General features: G+C 47.7%; 2 protein-coding genes across 8 annotated transcripts in view; one reads left to right on the top strand and one right to left on the bottom strand.

The window, feature by feature from the left end:
* PRMT7 (protein arginine methyltransferase 7) overlaps positions 1 to 10,181 on the bottom strand; it is an 84,684-nt gene extending 74,503 nt beyond the window's left edge. For all 6 annotated transcript variants that reach the window (XR_016225315.1, XR_016225316.1, XR_011384054.2 and 3 more), the window contains exons 1-2: positions 10,122 to 10,181; positions 2,422 to 2,599 (exon numbers count right to left, since the gene is read on the bottom strand). Coding sequence is in view for 3 of the 6 variants with exons in the window: in XM_089320320.1 (XP_089176446.1) it covers positions 2,422 to 2,516 (95 nt within the window). In the remaining 3 variants the exon portion in view is untranslated. The remainder of the gene's footprint in view (positions 1 to 2,421; positions 2,600 to 10,121) is intronic.
* A 96-nt stretch (positions 10,182 to 10,277) lies between these two features.
* Positions 10,278 to 14,245, top strand: SLC7A6OS (solute carrier family 7 member 6 opposite strand). Of its 2 annotated transcripts, none has more exons than XR_016225318.1 (5): positions 10,278 to 10,479; positions 10,600 to 10,878; positions 11,476 to 11,682; positions 12,584 to 12,712; positions 13,520 to 14,245. XR_016225318.1 is itself a non-coding variant. In XM_002711635.6 (5 exons), the coding sequence occupies exons 1-5, from the start codon at positions 10,288 to 10,290 to the stop codon at positions 13,648 to 13,650; spliced, it is 930 nt and encodes a 309-aa protein (XP_002711681.2). In that variant the 5' UTR covers positions 10,278 to 10,287; the 3' UTR covers positions 13,651 to 14,245. The 2 variants fall into 2 exon arrangements, 1 of the variants encoding a protein (XP_002711681.2); XM_002711635.6 differs by having other exon boundaries at positions 12,592 to 12,712.
* The last annotated feature ends 234 nt before the right edge of the window (positions 14,246 to 14,479 follow it).

Here is a 14,479-nt window from a genome sequence, read left to right as displayed (position 1 = left end):
AAGCCAGGAGTCAGGAATTTCATCCAGTCTTCCACATGAATGGGAGGGGGCCAAGGACTTGGGTCACCATCTGATGCTTTCCCAGGCACATTAACAGGAAGCTGGATTGGAAACAGAGCAGCTGGGACTGGAATTGTCACTTTCCACACTGCTGTCAGCAAGTGTTCCAAAATGCAACCTAATCCTTTTTTTCTGTATAACACCTCGATCACTCAGAAAATAATGTCCAAAATCTCTAGAAATAAAGAAATATTTTGGGGCCTTTATTCTGTAGATACCATACTTCTTTCAATCATTAAACTACCCTAAAAGTGTTTTTTTCTCTTCAATTGATACAATTAACTTTTATTGCAACTGGAAGACGATATATCACAGAAACCTGTAAGTATAAGATGTACCGATATATTATTATATTAAGGGATATACTATTACATTATGCCTCAGAGAAGTTAAGTAGCTTGGCCAACATTTCAGAGTTAAGTGGCAGAGCCTGGGACTTATACTCATGCTCCTGGGGTGGGACTGAGTTCCTGGACCAACCCAGCGCCAGCCACTACAGGTAACTGGGAAATGAACCAGTGGATAGGACCTCTTTCTCTCTCTCACAAATAAATAAGTAAATCATAAAAACTTTTAAAATAAGGGTTCAGCATTTGGTGCAGAAATAAAAACACCGTATCAGAGTGCCTGCTTCAAGCCCCGGCTGCTCTGCCTCCAATCCGGCTGCCTGCTAAATGCATCCTGGAAGCAGAAGGTGATGCTCAAGTACTTGGGTCCCTGCCACCTACATGGGGGACCTGGTTTGAGTTCCAGGCTCCTGGTTTCAGCTTGGCCCAGTCCTGGCTGTTTTAGACAACTGAGTGGGATGTGAACCAGCAACTTTAAAATTTCTGTCTCTGTGACTTTCAAATAAATAAAAATTAAATATATATGTGTCACACAAAAAAATAAAGTCACGATCTTTTCCCTGTGTTTCTTCCAAACTTTTTTTTTTTAATAAAGATTTTATTTATTTAAAAGGCAGTGTTGGGGGGGATGGAGAAATATAGAGTTCTTCCACCCACTGGTTCACTCCCAAATGGCAGCACAACCAGGGCTGGGCCAGGCCAAAGCCAGGAGCCAGCAGCCAGGAGCTTCTTTCTGGTTCTCCCATGTGGGTACAGGGGCCCAAGGACTTGAGCCACCTTCCTCTGCTTTCCCAGGCACATTAGCAGGAGCTGGATCAGAAGTGGAGCAGCCAGGACTCACACTGGCACCCATAAGTGATGCCAGCATCACAAGTGGTGGTTTTACACACTAGTATACAACACCCACCTCTTGCTTTTTTCAAGATTTATTTATTTATTTGAAAGGCAGAGTTATATATAAAGAGAGATCTTCCATCTGTTGGCAACAGACAGGGCTGGGTCAAACTGAAGCCAGGTGCCTGGAGCTTCATCTAGGTGTCCCATGTGGTTGTAGGTGCCCAAGTACTTGGGCCATCTTCCGTTTTCCCAGATGCATTAGCAGGGGGCTGGATTGGAAGTAGTAGAGCAGCCAAGACTCGAACCCACGCCCATATGCAATGTTGGTGTCAGCAGGCAGACTTAACCTGTTACGCCACACCAGCCCCTGCACCAACCTTTTACAACATGACCCCCACCTACCTTTCCAGCAGCCTTTCTCACCACAGCCTGACTTCCGCACCACACTCCAACCACACTGAACGACTGGGTACTCCCCAGGCTGGTCAAGCTCAAGTGTGTACGCAATGCCCGCTGCGCAGACTTCTGACTTCCTCTATTTATGTTTTGGAAATCACTCAAACATCACCCCCTGCACCAGTCTGGTTGGTTCTTGCTGTTTCTGTGACCTTTGGGTCCATTTCCAATGGACTTCATCTCATGGGCAATGATTTTTCCCATGTCTGTTTCTTCCGCAACACTGCGCATTCTTGGCGGATGGGAACTGTACCTTCCTCATCCTGCTATCCATAGCACTAGCACGGAATGTGCTTAATGACTGCTAGCTAACAATTCACATTCCTTCAAATGGTCCTTCCAAGCAAAAAAAAAAACAAAAAAAAACGAAAAAAAAAAAACAATAAAAAGCATTTTCATTTTTCACATTCAAGAAAAGTGACACCATTTTAGTGACACAACCAAATGATTAAATTTCATAAACTGTACTCTGACTGAACCTTGGGTCCTCTTTGCTCCACTAAGCGTATCTTGTGAAATTCTGATAAAGTCAGTACATAATATCTGATTGCAAACAGGCATGACTTCACTGAACTCACACACACACATCTACCTGAGAAGCAGGATCTAACCAAAGCATGCTGTGACAGCCTTGTCTGCACCCAGACTGGATTCCCAGGCATCTGTCTTGAGACCCAGTGCCCTAACCAGACACAGCTGACCATGAATCAATTCTGGTTACCTTGCAATTTCCTGGTGGTAATCATAGTGCTCGTCCTCCTCCAGCCACTCCACGGACCCTGTGGTGGGATTGGCCCGTCCGCAGAAGACCTTCATGGTGTCAATCAGCTCGCCCGTTTTCAGAAAGAAAAGCAGCTTTGCCAGTTCACATCTTATGGACAGGTCGGGTCATCAGAGATCTTTTCAGATCACGATGCCCCAAAACAGGAGTTGAGTTTGTGGGGGGAAGGCGGGGGCAAGAAAACAAAAGGGAAAGATATACATCAATAAATTAAAATGGCAAAGCTACTGAAAAGTATTCATTAATCAGTATTTTAATCTTTTCAGCAAGAGTGATCTGGTATTATATTCAGCAAGTAACACCAAAAATTATAATCAATTCGTAAAATTGTCTAGAGAGGCCAGTGTCAGGGTGCAGCGGGTTAAGCCACCACCTGCAGCCCTGGCATCCCGTATGAGCACCGGCTCAAGTTGTAGCTGCTCAGCTCTGATCCAGCTCCTTGCTGACATACCTGCAAAAGCTGCAGAAGAGGGCCCAAGTATTTGGGTTCCTGTTACCCACATGAGAGACTGGACAGAGCTCCTGGCTTCAGCCTGGCCCAGTCCCAGCCACTGCAACCATTTGGGAAGTGAACCCATGAAAAGGAAAATGCCTCTGTGTCTGTGTGTGTAACTCTGCCTTTAAAACTAAAATATCAGTTGGTGCCGTGGCTCGCTTGGCTAATTCTCCGCCTACGGCGCCAGCACCCTGGATTCTAGTCCCAGTTGGGGCACCAGATTCTGTCCCCGTTGCTCCTCTTCCAGTCCAGCTCTCTGCTGTGGCCCGGGAAGGCAGTGGAGGATGGCCCAAGTGCTTGGGCCCTGCACCCACGTGGGAGACCAGGAAGAAGTACCTGGCTCCTGGCTTCGGATCAGTGTAGCATGCTGGCCGTAGCGGCCATTTGGGGGTGAACCAACAGAAGGAAGACCTTTCCCTCTGTCTCTCTCACTGTCTAACTCTGCCTGTCAAAACAAAAACAAAAAACAAAACAAAACAAAACAAAACAAAAATAGCTTTAAAAAAAATTGTTAGGGCCAGAGTTGTGGCACAGCAGGTTAAGCCACCACCTGCAATGCCAGTATCCATGGGCACTGGTTCAGATCCCAGCTGCTCCACTTCTGATCCCGCTTTCGGCTAATGGCCTGGAAAAGGCAGCAGAAGATGGCCCAAGTGTCTGAGCCCCTGCCACCCACCTGAGAAACCTGGAAGAAGCTCATAGCTCCTGAATTCAGCCTGGATCATCCTTGTCTGCTGCAGTTATTTGGGGAGTGAACCAGTGGGTATAAGAACTGTCTCTGTCTCTTCCCTCTCTGTAACTCTGCGTTTCAAACAAATAATCTTAAAAAAAAAAAAAAAAGTTATGTGGCATAGTGGGTAAAGCTGCCACCTGCAGTGCCAGTGTCCTTTATGGGCGCCAGTTCAAGACTCAGCTGCTCTACTTCTGACCCAGCTCTCTGCGTGGCCTGGAAAAGGAGCAGAAGATGGCCCAAATGCTTGGGCCCCTGCACCTCCATGGGAGACCTGGAAGAGGCTCCTGGCGCCTGGCTTCAGATTGGCTCAGCTCTAGCTGTCGTGGCCATTTGGAGAGTAAACCAGTGGGTGGAAGACCTCTCTCTCTCTCTCTGCCTCTCTGTAGCTCTGCCTTTCAAATAAATAAATAAATCTTTAAAAAAAAATTGTCTAGAAATTTCAGTTCTCAGTGATTCCACCAGTCAAATGAGCCTCTCAGTTTCATCTTGGTGCAGCCCTCAGATAAAGGCAGGTGAGAAGGGAAAGCCATGCAGACCACTGGGCTGGTAGGAGACCAGAAAGGATTCGAGTGTGGCACCTAAAAATTCTAAACGCTTTGTGTGAGAAAACATACAAAGTGAATCATGCCAGAAAAACCTTCATCTACACAATAAAGCACAGCCTTATCCAAACATGGATAATCCCAGCAACAGAATGAGTTAAAAAGCCAGTCACAGAATACATGCAACATGATTCCATCAACAAGGAACTTGTAAGCAAATAAAACTAGGTATTCTGAATAGATGGCATTAGAAAGCATAGCCAGCTGAGAGGACAGTGGTGACTTCTAAGAGGAAAGAGCTGTGCTCAAGGAGGGTCACCCAGTGAACACAGCACCAACACTAGCCTTAGCCCCACACTGGGTGATGGCAACATGGGTATCCGTATTATCTCTTGTCATGCCTTATTTTTTTAGTAATGAATACTTATCTTCTCAAAACTTTACAGGCCATTCTTCATCCAAAACCAAAATTTGTTTCAAGGAAATACAATGTCACCAGATCGTGTCACAAATGGCCTGTTTCTTCAAGGAGATGTGTTTTGGGGAGGGACAAAATATCTCAGCACAAAGTTCAAAGGCACTCCAAAGCAGGTACCGAATCTCCCATTGCCTACTTCTCTTAGCATACAGGAAACAGTGCGTGTTCCTGACTCTCTTTCCTGGTAAACACTCACACCCTTACATCTTCCCAAGGCATTTTATTAGCCAGAGTTTTTTCCTTTTTCTGAAGCTATCCAGACTTAGGTAAACAATGAATTTTTTTTCACAAAATTTTTTTAAAGATTTATTTGAAAGTCAGAGTTACACACACACACACACACACACACACACACACAGAGAAAGAGGTCTTCCATCCGATGGTTCACTCTTCAATTGGCCGCAATGGCTAGAGCTGCACCGATCTGAAGCCAGTAGCCAGGAGCTTCCTCCAGGTCTCCCATGTGGGTGCAGGGGCCCAACAACTTGGGCCATCTTCTACCGCTTTCCCAGGCCAAAGCAGAGAGTTGGATCAGAAGTGGAGTGGCCGGGTCTCGAACCGGCGCCCGTATGGGATGCCAGCACTTCAGGATAGGGCATTAACCCGCTGTGCCACAGCACCAGCCCCTTCACAAAATTATTTATTTGAAAGAGAGAGAGAAACAAAAAAGGAGACAGAACTCCCAAATAATTATTCCTCAAATGCCTACACCAGCTAGGGCTGACCCAAGCAGACATCAGGAACCAGGAACTCAATCCTACATGCATGGCAGAGATCCAATTACTTGAGCTATCATCTGCTACTCCCCCCTACACCAACAGTTTTATTCAAGCAATTGCTTTTGGAGAATATTTTTATATTCAAATAAATAACATGATATTATGGAACAGAATGCAAATGTGCATGAAGTTTTTACATAACCATGAGTCTTTTTTTTTCTTTTTTGACAGGTAGAGTTAGATGTGAGAAAGAGACAGAGAGAAAGGTCTTCTTCTGTTGGTTCACCCCCGAATGGCTGCTACGGCAGGTGCGCTGTGCTGATCCAAAGCCAGGAGCCAGGTGCTTTCTCCTGGTCTCCCATGCGGGTGCAGGGCCCAAGGACCTGGGCCATCCTCCACTGCACTCCCAGGCCACAGCAGAGAGCTGGACTGGAAGAGAAGCAACCGGACAGAACCGGTGCCCCAACTGGGACTAGAACCCGGGGTGCCGGCGCTGCAGACAGAGGATTAGCCTAGTGAGCCGTGGCGCCTGCCATCCATGAGTCTTTAAAATATTTTGCAATTCTATGCTGCTTTGGGTTAACACTTACTATGTGCCTAGATGAACTCTCCTTTACTTTTAAGAGTATTTCAGGAGGAACACTGTTAAAACAATGACTTTACCTTTCTCAGACTGAATGTTATCTCTGTAAAAATAGAGCTAAAAATATCTCAAAGGTTGTTGCAAAAATGAAACGAAATAAATAAAAATCTGTAACACTGACTCCTGCATTGAATTCTGCTGCACTTTAGCAGGAAGCTAGATGTAGAAACAGGGACAGGACACCATCCCAGGAGCTATCAAATGTGACGCGGGTGTCCCAAGCAGCATCTTAACTGCTGGCTAAATGCACACCCCAACAATGAAGTCCCATACAGTAAGATGAGAAACCATCTTTTCTCAAAAGATCCAGGCAGTCACTGGCCTGGTTCAAAGTAGTCAATTTATCTGTGGCTAACCTCTACTTTGAAAATCTCAATGTATCTAACTTCTAATCTAATGGCTCTCAAATTTTCTGCTAATCCTAATTAAAAAAATACTTTCCACTCAGACTCAATGCACATACATACATACACACACTCAGAACAAAAAGTTTCACAAAATGATATCAAGGGGTCAACACTGTGGCACAGAAGGTTAATCCTCCGTCTGTGGTGCCAGCATCCCATAAGGGGCGCCAGTTCTAGTCCCGGCTGCTCCTCTTCCAGTCTAGCTCTCTGCTGTGGCCCGGGAAAGCAGTAGCAATTGGCCCAAGTGCTTGGGCCCCAGCACCCACATGGGAGACTGGGAAGAAGCACCTGGCTCCTGGCCTCGGATTGGCACAGTTCTGGCTGTTGCAGCCATCTGGAGGGTGAACCAACTGAAGACTTTTCTCTATCTCTCCCTCTGTCTGTAACTCTGCCTCTCAAATAAATAAATAAAAATCTTTTAAAAAAATATATCAAAGCTTCTTATGGCAACGTTCCTCTAATACGTTCTATTTCAGTGGGTTCTTTTTTTTTTTAACAGATTTATTTATTTGAAAGTCAGCATGAGAGACAGACAGATGCCCTGGTTCACTTCCTGTAAGGCCGCAATCCTGGGGATAGGGGCCAGGCTGAAGCCAGGAGCTTCTTCTAGGTCTTCCCTGTAGACGGGAGGGGTCCAAAGTGCTTTTCTGCTGCCTTTCCCAGGCCATTAGTAGGGAGCTGCATCAGAAGTGGAGCAGCCGGGACACAAACCAGCACCCATTTGGGATGCCAGAATCGCAGGTAATGGCTTTACTTGCTATGCCACAATGCCAGCCCCTCTATTTCATTTTTTTAATGGCTAGTCATGACCCCCATTAAGTTGATTTCATGACTTATGAGTTGAACAGCACGGTGGCAGAGAGACAGAGAGAAGGAGTTGGGGGGAGGAACAGAGACATTCTGTATGCTGGTTCACTTCCTAAATGCCCTTAATAGCCAAGTCAAATCCAGGAGCCTGAACTCCATCCAGGTCTCTTCTGCGGGAGGCAGGAACCCAAGTAATTCTGGGCCATCACCTGTTTCCTTCAAAGTACATTAGCAAGAACTGAATCAGAGCAGAGAGTAGCCAGGATTCCAGGCACTCTGAACATGGGAATGCTGGCATCCTAAGCAGTGGCTTAATCCACTTCACCACTATCCTTGTCCCACTGAGACTTAAAGAATTGGAGCAGGCATTGTGGCATAGCAGGTAAAGCTGCTGCCTGCAATGCCAGCATCCCATATGGATGCTGATTTGAGTCCCAGCTGCTCCACTTCTGATCCAGCTCCCTGCTAATGACCTGCGGAAAGAAGTGGAAGGTGGTCCAAGTGTTTGGGTCCCTGCCACCCATGTGAGACACCTAGATGAAGCTGCTGGCTCTGGCCTGGCCCAGCCCTGGACTGTAGCCATCTGGGGAGTGAACCAGCAAATGGAAGATCTCTTTCTCTGTAACTCTTCCAAATAAATCAATCTTAAAAAAAAAAAAGAAACGAGTATCCAGAATTGCCAAAATCTGTAATGTGCTTTAAAAACCTATATCCAGAAGCAGGCGTTGAGAGACAGCAAGTTAGGGAACCACCTGGAAAATCAGCATCCCATACTGAGTGCCTGGCTTTGAGTCTCACCTCCATTTCCAATCCAATTTCCTGCCAGTGCACCTGGGAAGCAACAGCTGCTGGCACTGAAGTACCTGAGTTCCTGCCACCCATGTGGGAGACACAGATGGAGTTTCTGGTTCCTGGCTTTGGCCTGGCCCAGCCCTGGCTGCTGCTGGCATCTGGGAAGTGAATCAGAGGATGGAAAATCTCTCTCTCTCCCTTTTAAACAAATAAAATCTTTGAAACATTAAAAACTGTCTCCAACAAAGGCTGCGGTAGAAGATGACCCAACTAGCTGAATGTTTGGGGAAGACTTAAAAGATAGGATGGCGGGGAGGCACAGTGGGCTAAGCTTCTGCCTACGACACAGGCATCCCATATGGCCAGGGGTTCAAGTCCCGGCTGCTCCTCTTCCAATCCAGCTCTCTAATTATGGCCTGGGAAAGTAGTGGAAGATGACTCATAGTGCTTGGGCCCCTGCGCCCACGTGGGAGACCCAGAAGAAGCTCCTGGCTCCTCGTTGCGGATCAGCTCAGCCGTTGTAGCCATTTGGGGAGTGAACCCATGGAAATGCACTTCATCAGATTAGAAAAGCACACTGAATAAATCAGTTTGACTGAACGGAAATGGAACAAGGAGTCAAACACGTCAGCAGGGCCTATAAGGGAGAAGAGTGAACGTGACCAACGTGTAATCCATTCTAAAGTCACCTAAGGCTAAGACTGCAGAAACTTTACCCAATTCCTTTCTTGTGTGTGATGTCGCTGAAGCTGTAACAAGCACTACAGTAGCTTTTCTTGTCTGTAGAGACGTCGGTGGTTTTGTATAAATCTGCATCAGTGTTTGAGGATGGGAACCACATCATGTGTTATCAGTTTTACGGACGAGTGAACCTTTTGTGGATAAATCCCTTCAGGTATTATTATAACCTGTCCTCTCTCCAGATGCAGGAGGTAGAATTCTCTAACTCCCTCCTCATTCGCCAAGAGCTGTGAACCACATGGAATGGTCACCTACAGGGAATGAATGGAAACCACCAGGACAAGCCCTAATTGTCTCCTCAGTCAGATTCTGGAAGACTTCCACTCATTTCTTCAAAATTTAAGCACCTTCTATATGCCAGGCACTGCATTGGGGCTGGGGTCACCACCATAAACAAGAGAGGAGGTCCTTGACGTCCAAGAGTTTATTCTGTTACATGGACTAAGTGAGAGCAAGCAAGGAAACACACGACACTACGCGAGGTATAACACGGTCAGGGAAAGATTTTTTCTTTTCTTTTCTTTTTTTTTTTTTTTTTAAGAAAACGGCATTTAAACTTAAATCTGCAAGCCAAGCCAGGTTAGAAGTTGAGGGAGAGTCGTTTTCACTCGTCAGCAATCTTTACTCCCCACTTTGTCGAGGGCGAGCTCCAAGGGAGAAAAAAAGCACGTGCCTAAGCAAAATGCGACGAAAGCCTGAGGTCTCCGATCAGAGGAAACGGACAGGAGATTGGGGGGGGGGGGGGGGGTCCGCAGACCGCGCAAGTGTTTGGACTTTGCTCTAAGTGCAGTGGGAGCAGCAAGCGTTTAACGCGGACGCTCGTCCACGTCGGCGTGGGCTTTGAGGCCACTCCGGCTAACGTGCAGTGAACACAACTACTCAGAACACAGCGACGGGAGAATACGGCCACCCGCAGCTCCCCGAATCAGAGAACTGTGTGTGGCACATTAGGGGTGAAAAGGCTGGCGCTCCCTACGCCTGAGGTCTGTGTCTCTGTGGTGGAGGGAAGGCGCCAGGTTCGCGCGCTATGACCCGGGTCCCGCGGGATGTGCTCTGCCACCGGTCCGGTGAGTAGCAATCACCCACCAGGACTGCGCGAATCCCACACGGCCGCCGGCCGGGGCGCTCCACGCTGCCCCACGCGCCCTCCGAAAAAGTCCTTAGAGCCCCAAAGACGCGCACCCCGGCGTCCCCCTGGAGCCCGAGGGCTGAGGACAGGATGCAGACTGCACCGAGGCCTCTGACTGCGCCCCCCACCTTCCCGGGACACCCAGCGCCTCACCCGCCGCAGTGGCCGGCCCGCTCGCCTCCGCCTCCACCGCCATCTTGCTGCGGCCGGCGCGCGGGGGCGGGACACGCAGCGCCGGAGGGGCGTGCTGGGGCGGGGCCCAGAGCGGCGCTCTCCCAGGTCACTCCGCGTGTTCCCAAAGTGCTCAGCGACTGCCGCTATGGAAGCCGGTAGGACGGCTGTGCTGCGGGTGAAGCGGAAGCGCAGTGCGGAACCCGCCGAGGCGCTCGTGCTTGCGTGTAAACGCCTCCGGAGCGGCGCGGTCCAGTCGGCCGCCCAGGAGAGTCCGGAGGGTCTAGAGAGGGCGGCAGAGAATAATGTCTTCCAGTTGGTGGCCACTGTGCGCTCCCAGGTATTGGTCGGGGAGGTCAGGGGTATGGGACTTGCGTGGGGGTCTTAGGGGGCAGACAGAATGAAACCTGGTCCCTGCGTTTCTCAAGAATCCCTCTCCCTGTCGCCTTTCCTGCCCCAGGAGGAGCCCGTCCAGCAGCTCCTGCGGGAGGCCCTGTGCCCGCCCCAGGGCAGCCAGAAGCGTATCCGCCGCGGTCTCCGCGCATCAGTCCGAGAGGTCCGGCAGGAGGGCCGCTACCGGGTGGTCTCCAGCCACCGATCCTCGGGGACCACTAAGAGCGGGCCGGAGTCCGAGTGCGCGGCGGGGACTCCAGAAGCCGCTGGGGACGTAGGCTTCCAGCTATTCGATCTAGTCCACGAGGAGGCAGAGCCAAAGGCCGTGGTCGCGGGCCCCTGCAAAGTAAGTACGCACTCGGCGGCGGGCGCTGGGGGTCTGGGCCTGAGAGTGGCACACAGCTTAACCTTAGGGGTGGCTATCCGTGCAACATGATTTTAAGCAAATACACTACTATTTAATGGAAAATCTTAAATGAGGAGCTAGCATTGTGGCGCAGCTTAAACTGCCACTTCCTTCACTGGCATCCCATATTGGAGAGCACACTATCCAGACCCATTTCAAGATTAACCGTAGAAATGCCGTGCAGGCTTGTGAGCCCCAAGGGAAGAACGTCACCAAAGGAATTCAGAAGACCTGTAGAAGCAGGGGGGGATGCACAGTGTCTCAGGCCAGTCTTTCCACATGCTTTATTTCAGCCAGGCACCAAAGAGCAGGATGCTTTCTTGAAGGTTTCTATTCCAAAAGAACCATACATTAAGTTTACCGTGATTCTCGATTTTTAATTACATGGCTAATTGAGGAAGACAGGTTGTCCATGGTAGTAAAAGTCTTGGGTACAACACAGAGAGCTGTAGAGAACTTTCTTTCATCCAACTCTTAGGTTCCCTTTGGAGCATTCTGTTCCGGGCCATGCATGTGTCGCCTGTGTTTTCTCCACAGACATCCGATCCAGATGTGATCCTCTGCAATTCTGTCGAGTTGATCCGTGAACGACTAACCGTGTCTGAGGATGGACCCGAAGTTGGACACCAGAAGGAAGAGAAGCACGAAGACTATGTGTATGACATTTACTACCTGGAGATGGCCACTCCAGGGTGGATCGAGAACATCCTCTCTGTGCAGCCATATAGTCAGGAGTGGGAGCTGGTAAGGGGCCCATGAGGAGAGGGGCTCATGGCAGCCTAAATCCTTCCTCTGGTCAGGGTGCCTTGTCTCCTGGGCTCCACCCCGATTGACATTGTTTTTAGTTCTTATCCTTGCTTAAAGGAAAAGTTTATTCTAAATGCCTTCTAGGTTTAGTGAAGGGAATTTTGGGAAAGACCATCCACATTTACAATTTTTGCTCTAAATTAATCTTTTAACAGAATTTGCAACATACTCTTTGTTGTTACAGCTACCCACAATGGGGGAGGGGGGGAGTATGTGTATGTGTAGGGCCTTACAATAAAACAGATAAAACCAGGAATTCTTAACATTAATGAGAATAAAAGCTTTGGGTTTTTTTATTTTATTGTATTTTAAGACAGGAGAAAACACTGGATAATGAAAGCTAATATCCTGATACCATTAGTCATAAATTGTCACACACTGTGAGAAGCACTTTACCGTGCACCTGCACTGGGATCCGTTTTGTGTCAGGCACCCTCCTTGGAACACTGAATGGCTCCTCCTCCTGCCTTCCTGCACTCCTTTTTCTGGGGTTTTGGTTTTGACCTTTGGCATCACCTGTAATTCCTTTCCCACTTAGCGACCCCTCAGGAATTTGAAGATCACTGCCATTACCTCAGAGCTATTGGTTGTACCCTGCACTCCCTTTCAGTGGAGTTGAGCCTATCACATCAGGAGAGCTGCACTCTAAGTCAAACTGGGCTACTCTGCCCTTCAGAGCCTGAGGGTACTAGAGTTTCTTGTGCAGCAGGGTCAAACTAATTCCAAGTCTGCCTCTTCACATGGCACCTTTACATGATGTCTCCCCAAGGCAATATGCTAATGGTTTCCCCCAGAGTATAACCCCAAAAGTTTTGACTAGACTCATGTTTGTGTTGAGATGTGCAGGTGAATGATGATGAGCAACCAGAGGACATTTATGAAGATGAAGATGATGAGAACAGTGAGAATAATTGGCGAAATGAGTACCCAGAGGAGGAGAGCAGTGATGGAGACGAAGATTCCAGAGGTGGGTGGCAGCCCCAGGTGGGGGGAGATTGGTAGGATCCAACAGTGAGTTGTTAGCATAATTGACATACAGTCACTTGGCTTCCCTTCTCTGCTATTAGCAGTGTTGCTGAGCAGTGTTATCAGGGGAAACTGCTGGGGGCATAATGCCACCAGGCCTGATTCAAATGCTTGGTTCTCACTGCCTAGCTATAGGTCTTTGACAGTTTACTTTACCTCACTGAGCCTCATTTTGTCTTTAGAAAATGAGAAAAATGTTGCACCAACTTCACTGGTTGGGATTAAGTCACACATCTGGCTCAATGTTTCTTTTTCTTGCTCCAGTCAGGAAAGAGTAGAAGGGTTCACCAGAAGGAGTAGGCCCAGGGTTTTCTTAAGTCAGTTATGAGACGCAACACAGGCATAGCACTTAGGGGGAAAGGAGAGATGCCCCAGCAATATAGTTCCTTTGACCATGTTCTTATTTAAGGTGCCAACATAAAGAAGTTCTTGGTGTCTCCTAACAGGAGTCACTCATCACTCAATGGAATATTCTATTGGGAAAGTACTAATATAAGTTAAAAAGAAAGGCTGCAATATGACTACAATTATAACAAAGAAAAATCCTATACTTAGGAGGAAAGTGACAAAATAACTCCAGCGTTAAAGGATGTAGTTTAGATGGTAAGAATAAAGAAAAGTTGTTCTATTTGCTAAATTTCCTTTACTGAGCAAATATTTTCTAGTGAGGAACAAAAACAAAACAAAATAACAAAAATGGGCCTTTTTGAGAAGGAAGATCACAGAATCCATTTCTGATGTGTCCTAGGCTCTGATGCATCCAGCAGCCTCAGCGAGGAGGAAAGAGGCAGCAGCAGACGACGAGTGTGGAGCAAGTACCCTTTGGATGTACAAAAGGAGTTTGGCTATGACAGTCCCCATGACCTGGATTCAGACTGACATGAGGCTCTATCACAGGCTTGTGAAGGCTCTGGGACTACAGTGTCACCTGCTCTGGTGACATCCTCTTAGGTTTCTAAAAAGTAATTGAGCACCACCTCACCATGGTGAAAGTTTATGCTGAGTGAGTCTGCCACTAACAGTAGGGACCTTTTGCCTCAAACAAAAATGACCTACAGTCTGAAAAAGAAAGGTTCTGTTAGCTTCTTAGCCTTGACATTTTTTCCTGGTGTTCTAGATCGGTGCTGAAGTCAAAGGGGAGGAAGGCTCCTGTTTCATCAGCAGTGATATTCTGCTTTTCCATACAGTCAAGCTGCCTGCCTCTGGTAAAAGCCTGTTTGTTTCGATAGAAGGAACCTACAGTGGATACTGAAGGACTCTTACAGCAGCACAGATTGGACAGTGACTGCTGTCAGGGCAGGAAGTAAAAGCTGCCTCAGCTGTGGAAGGTGTTAGTTAAGAGCTGTCTCCTGCACCCCTGCTTTGGACTCTGATGATGGTTGTAAGATTGCTCTTTGGCAGTGATGCCAGGGAACAAACTGCATGAATGTGATACTCTGTTTAATAATAATAAAAAAAGCCAACTTAGAAGGTAGAAGCAAGTAATTCTTTAAAAATTTTTAAACTGGATTATCTGACATATTTTCCTACCACATTCCACCTCCACAAAAGGGGGTGGGCAGTGAGACAAGGTTTCAGAATTGACCTCAGACACTAAGGACTTAGGGCAAGCAAGGAAAAAAAAAAACACCACATCCTCACCTTAGCTTTCCATTGAGAAATGTTTATATTCACAGCACTCACCAAAATCAAACAACAGGATCAGCTT

This window comes from Oryctolagus cuniculus, chromosome 18, assembly GCF_051225735.1.
Source record: "Oryctolagus cuniculus isolate XC-2025 breed Fujian yellow rabbit chromosome 18, ASM5122573v1, whole genome shotgun sequence".
In the NCBI taxonomy this organism is placed as follows: Eukaryota; Metazoa; Chordata; class Mammalia; order Lagomorpha; family Leporidae; genus Oryctolagus; species Oryctolagus cuniculus.
This window is presented reverse-complemented; position numbering and strand designations above follow the sequence as displayed.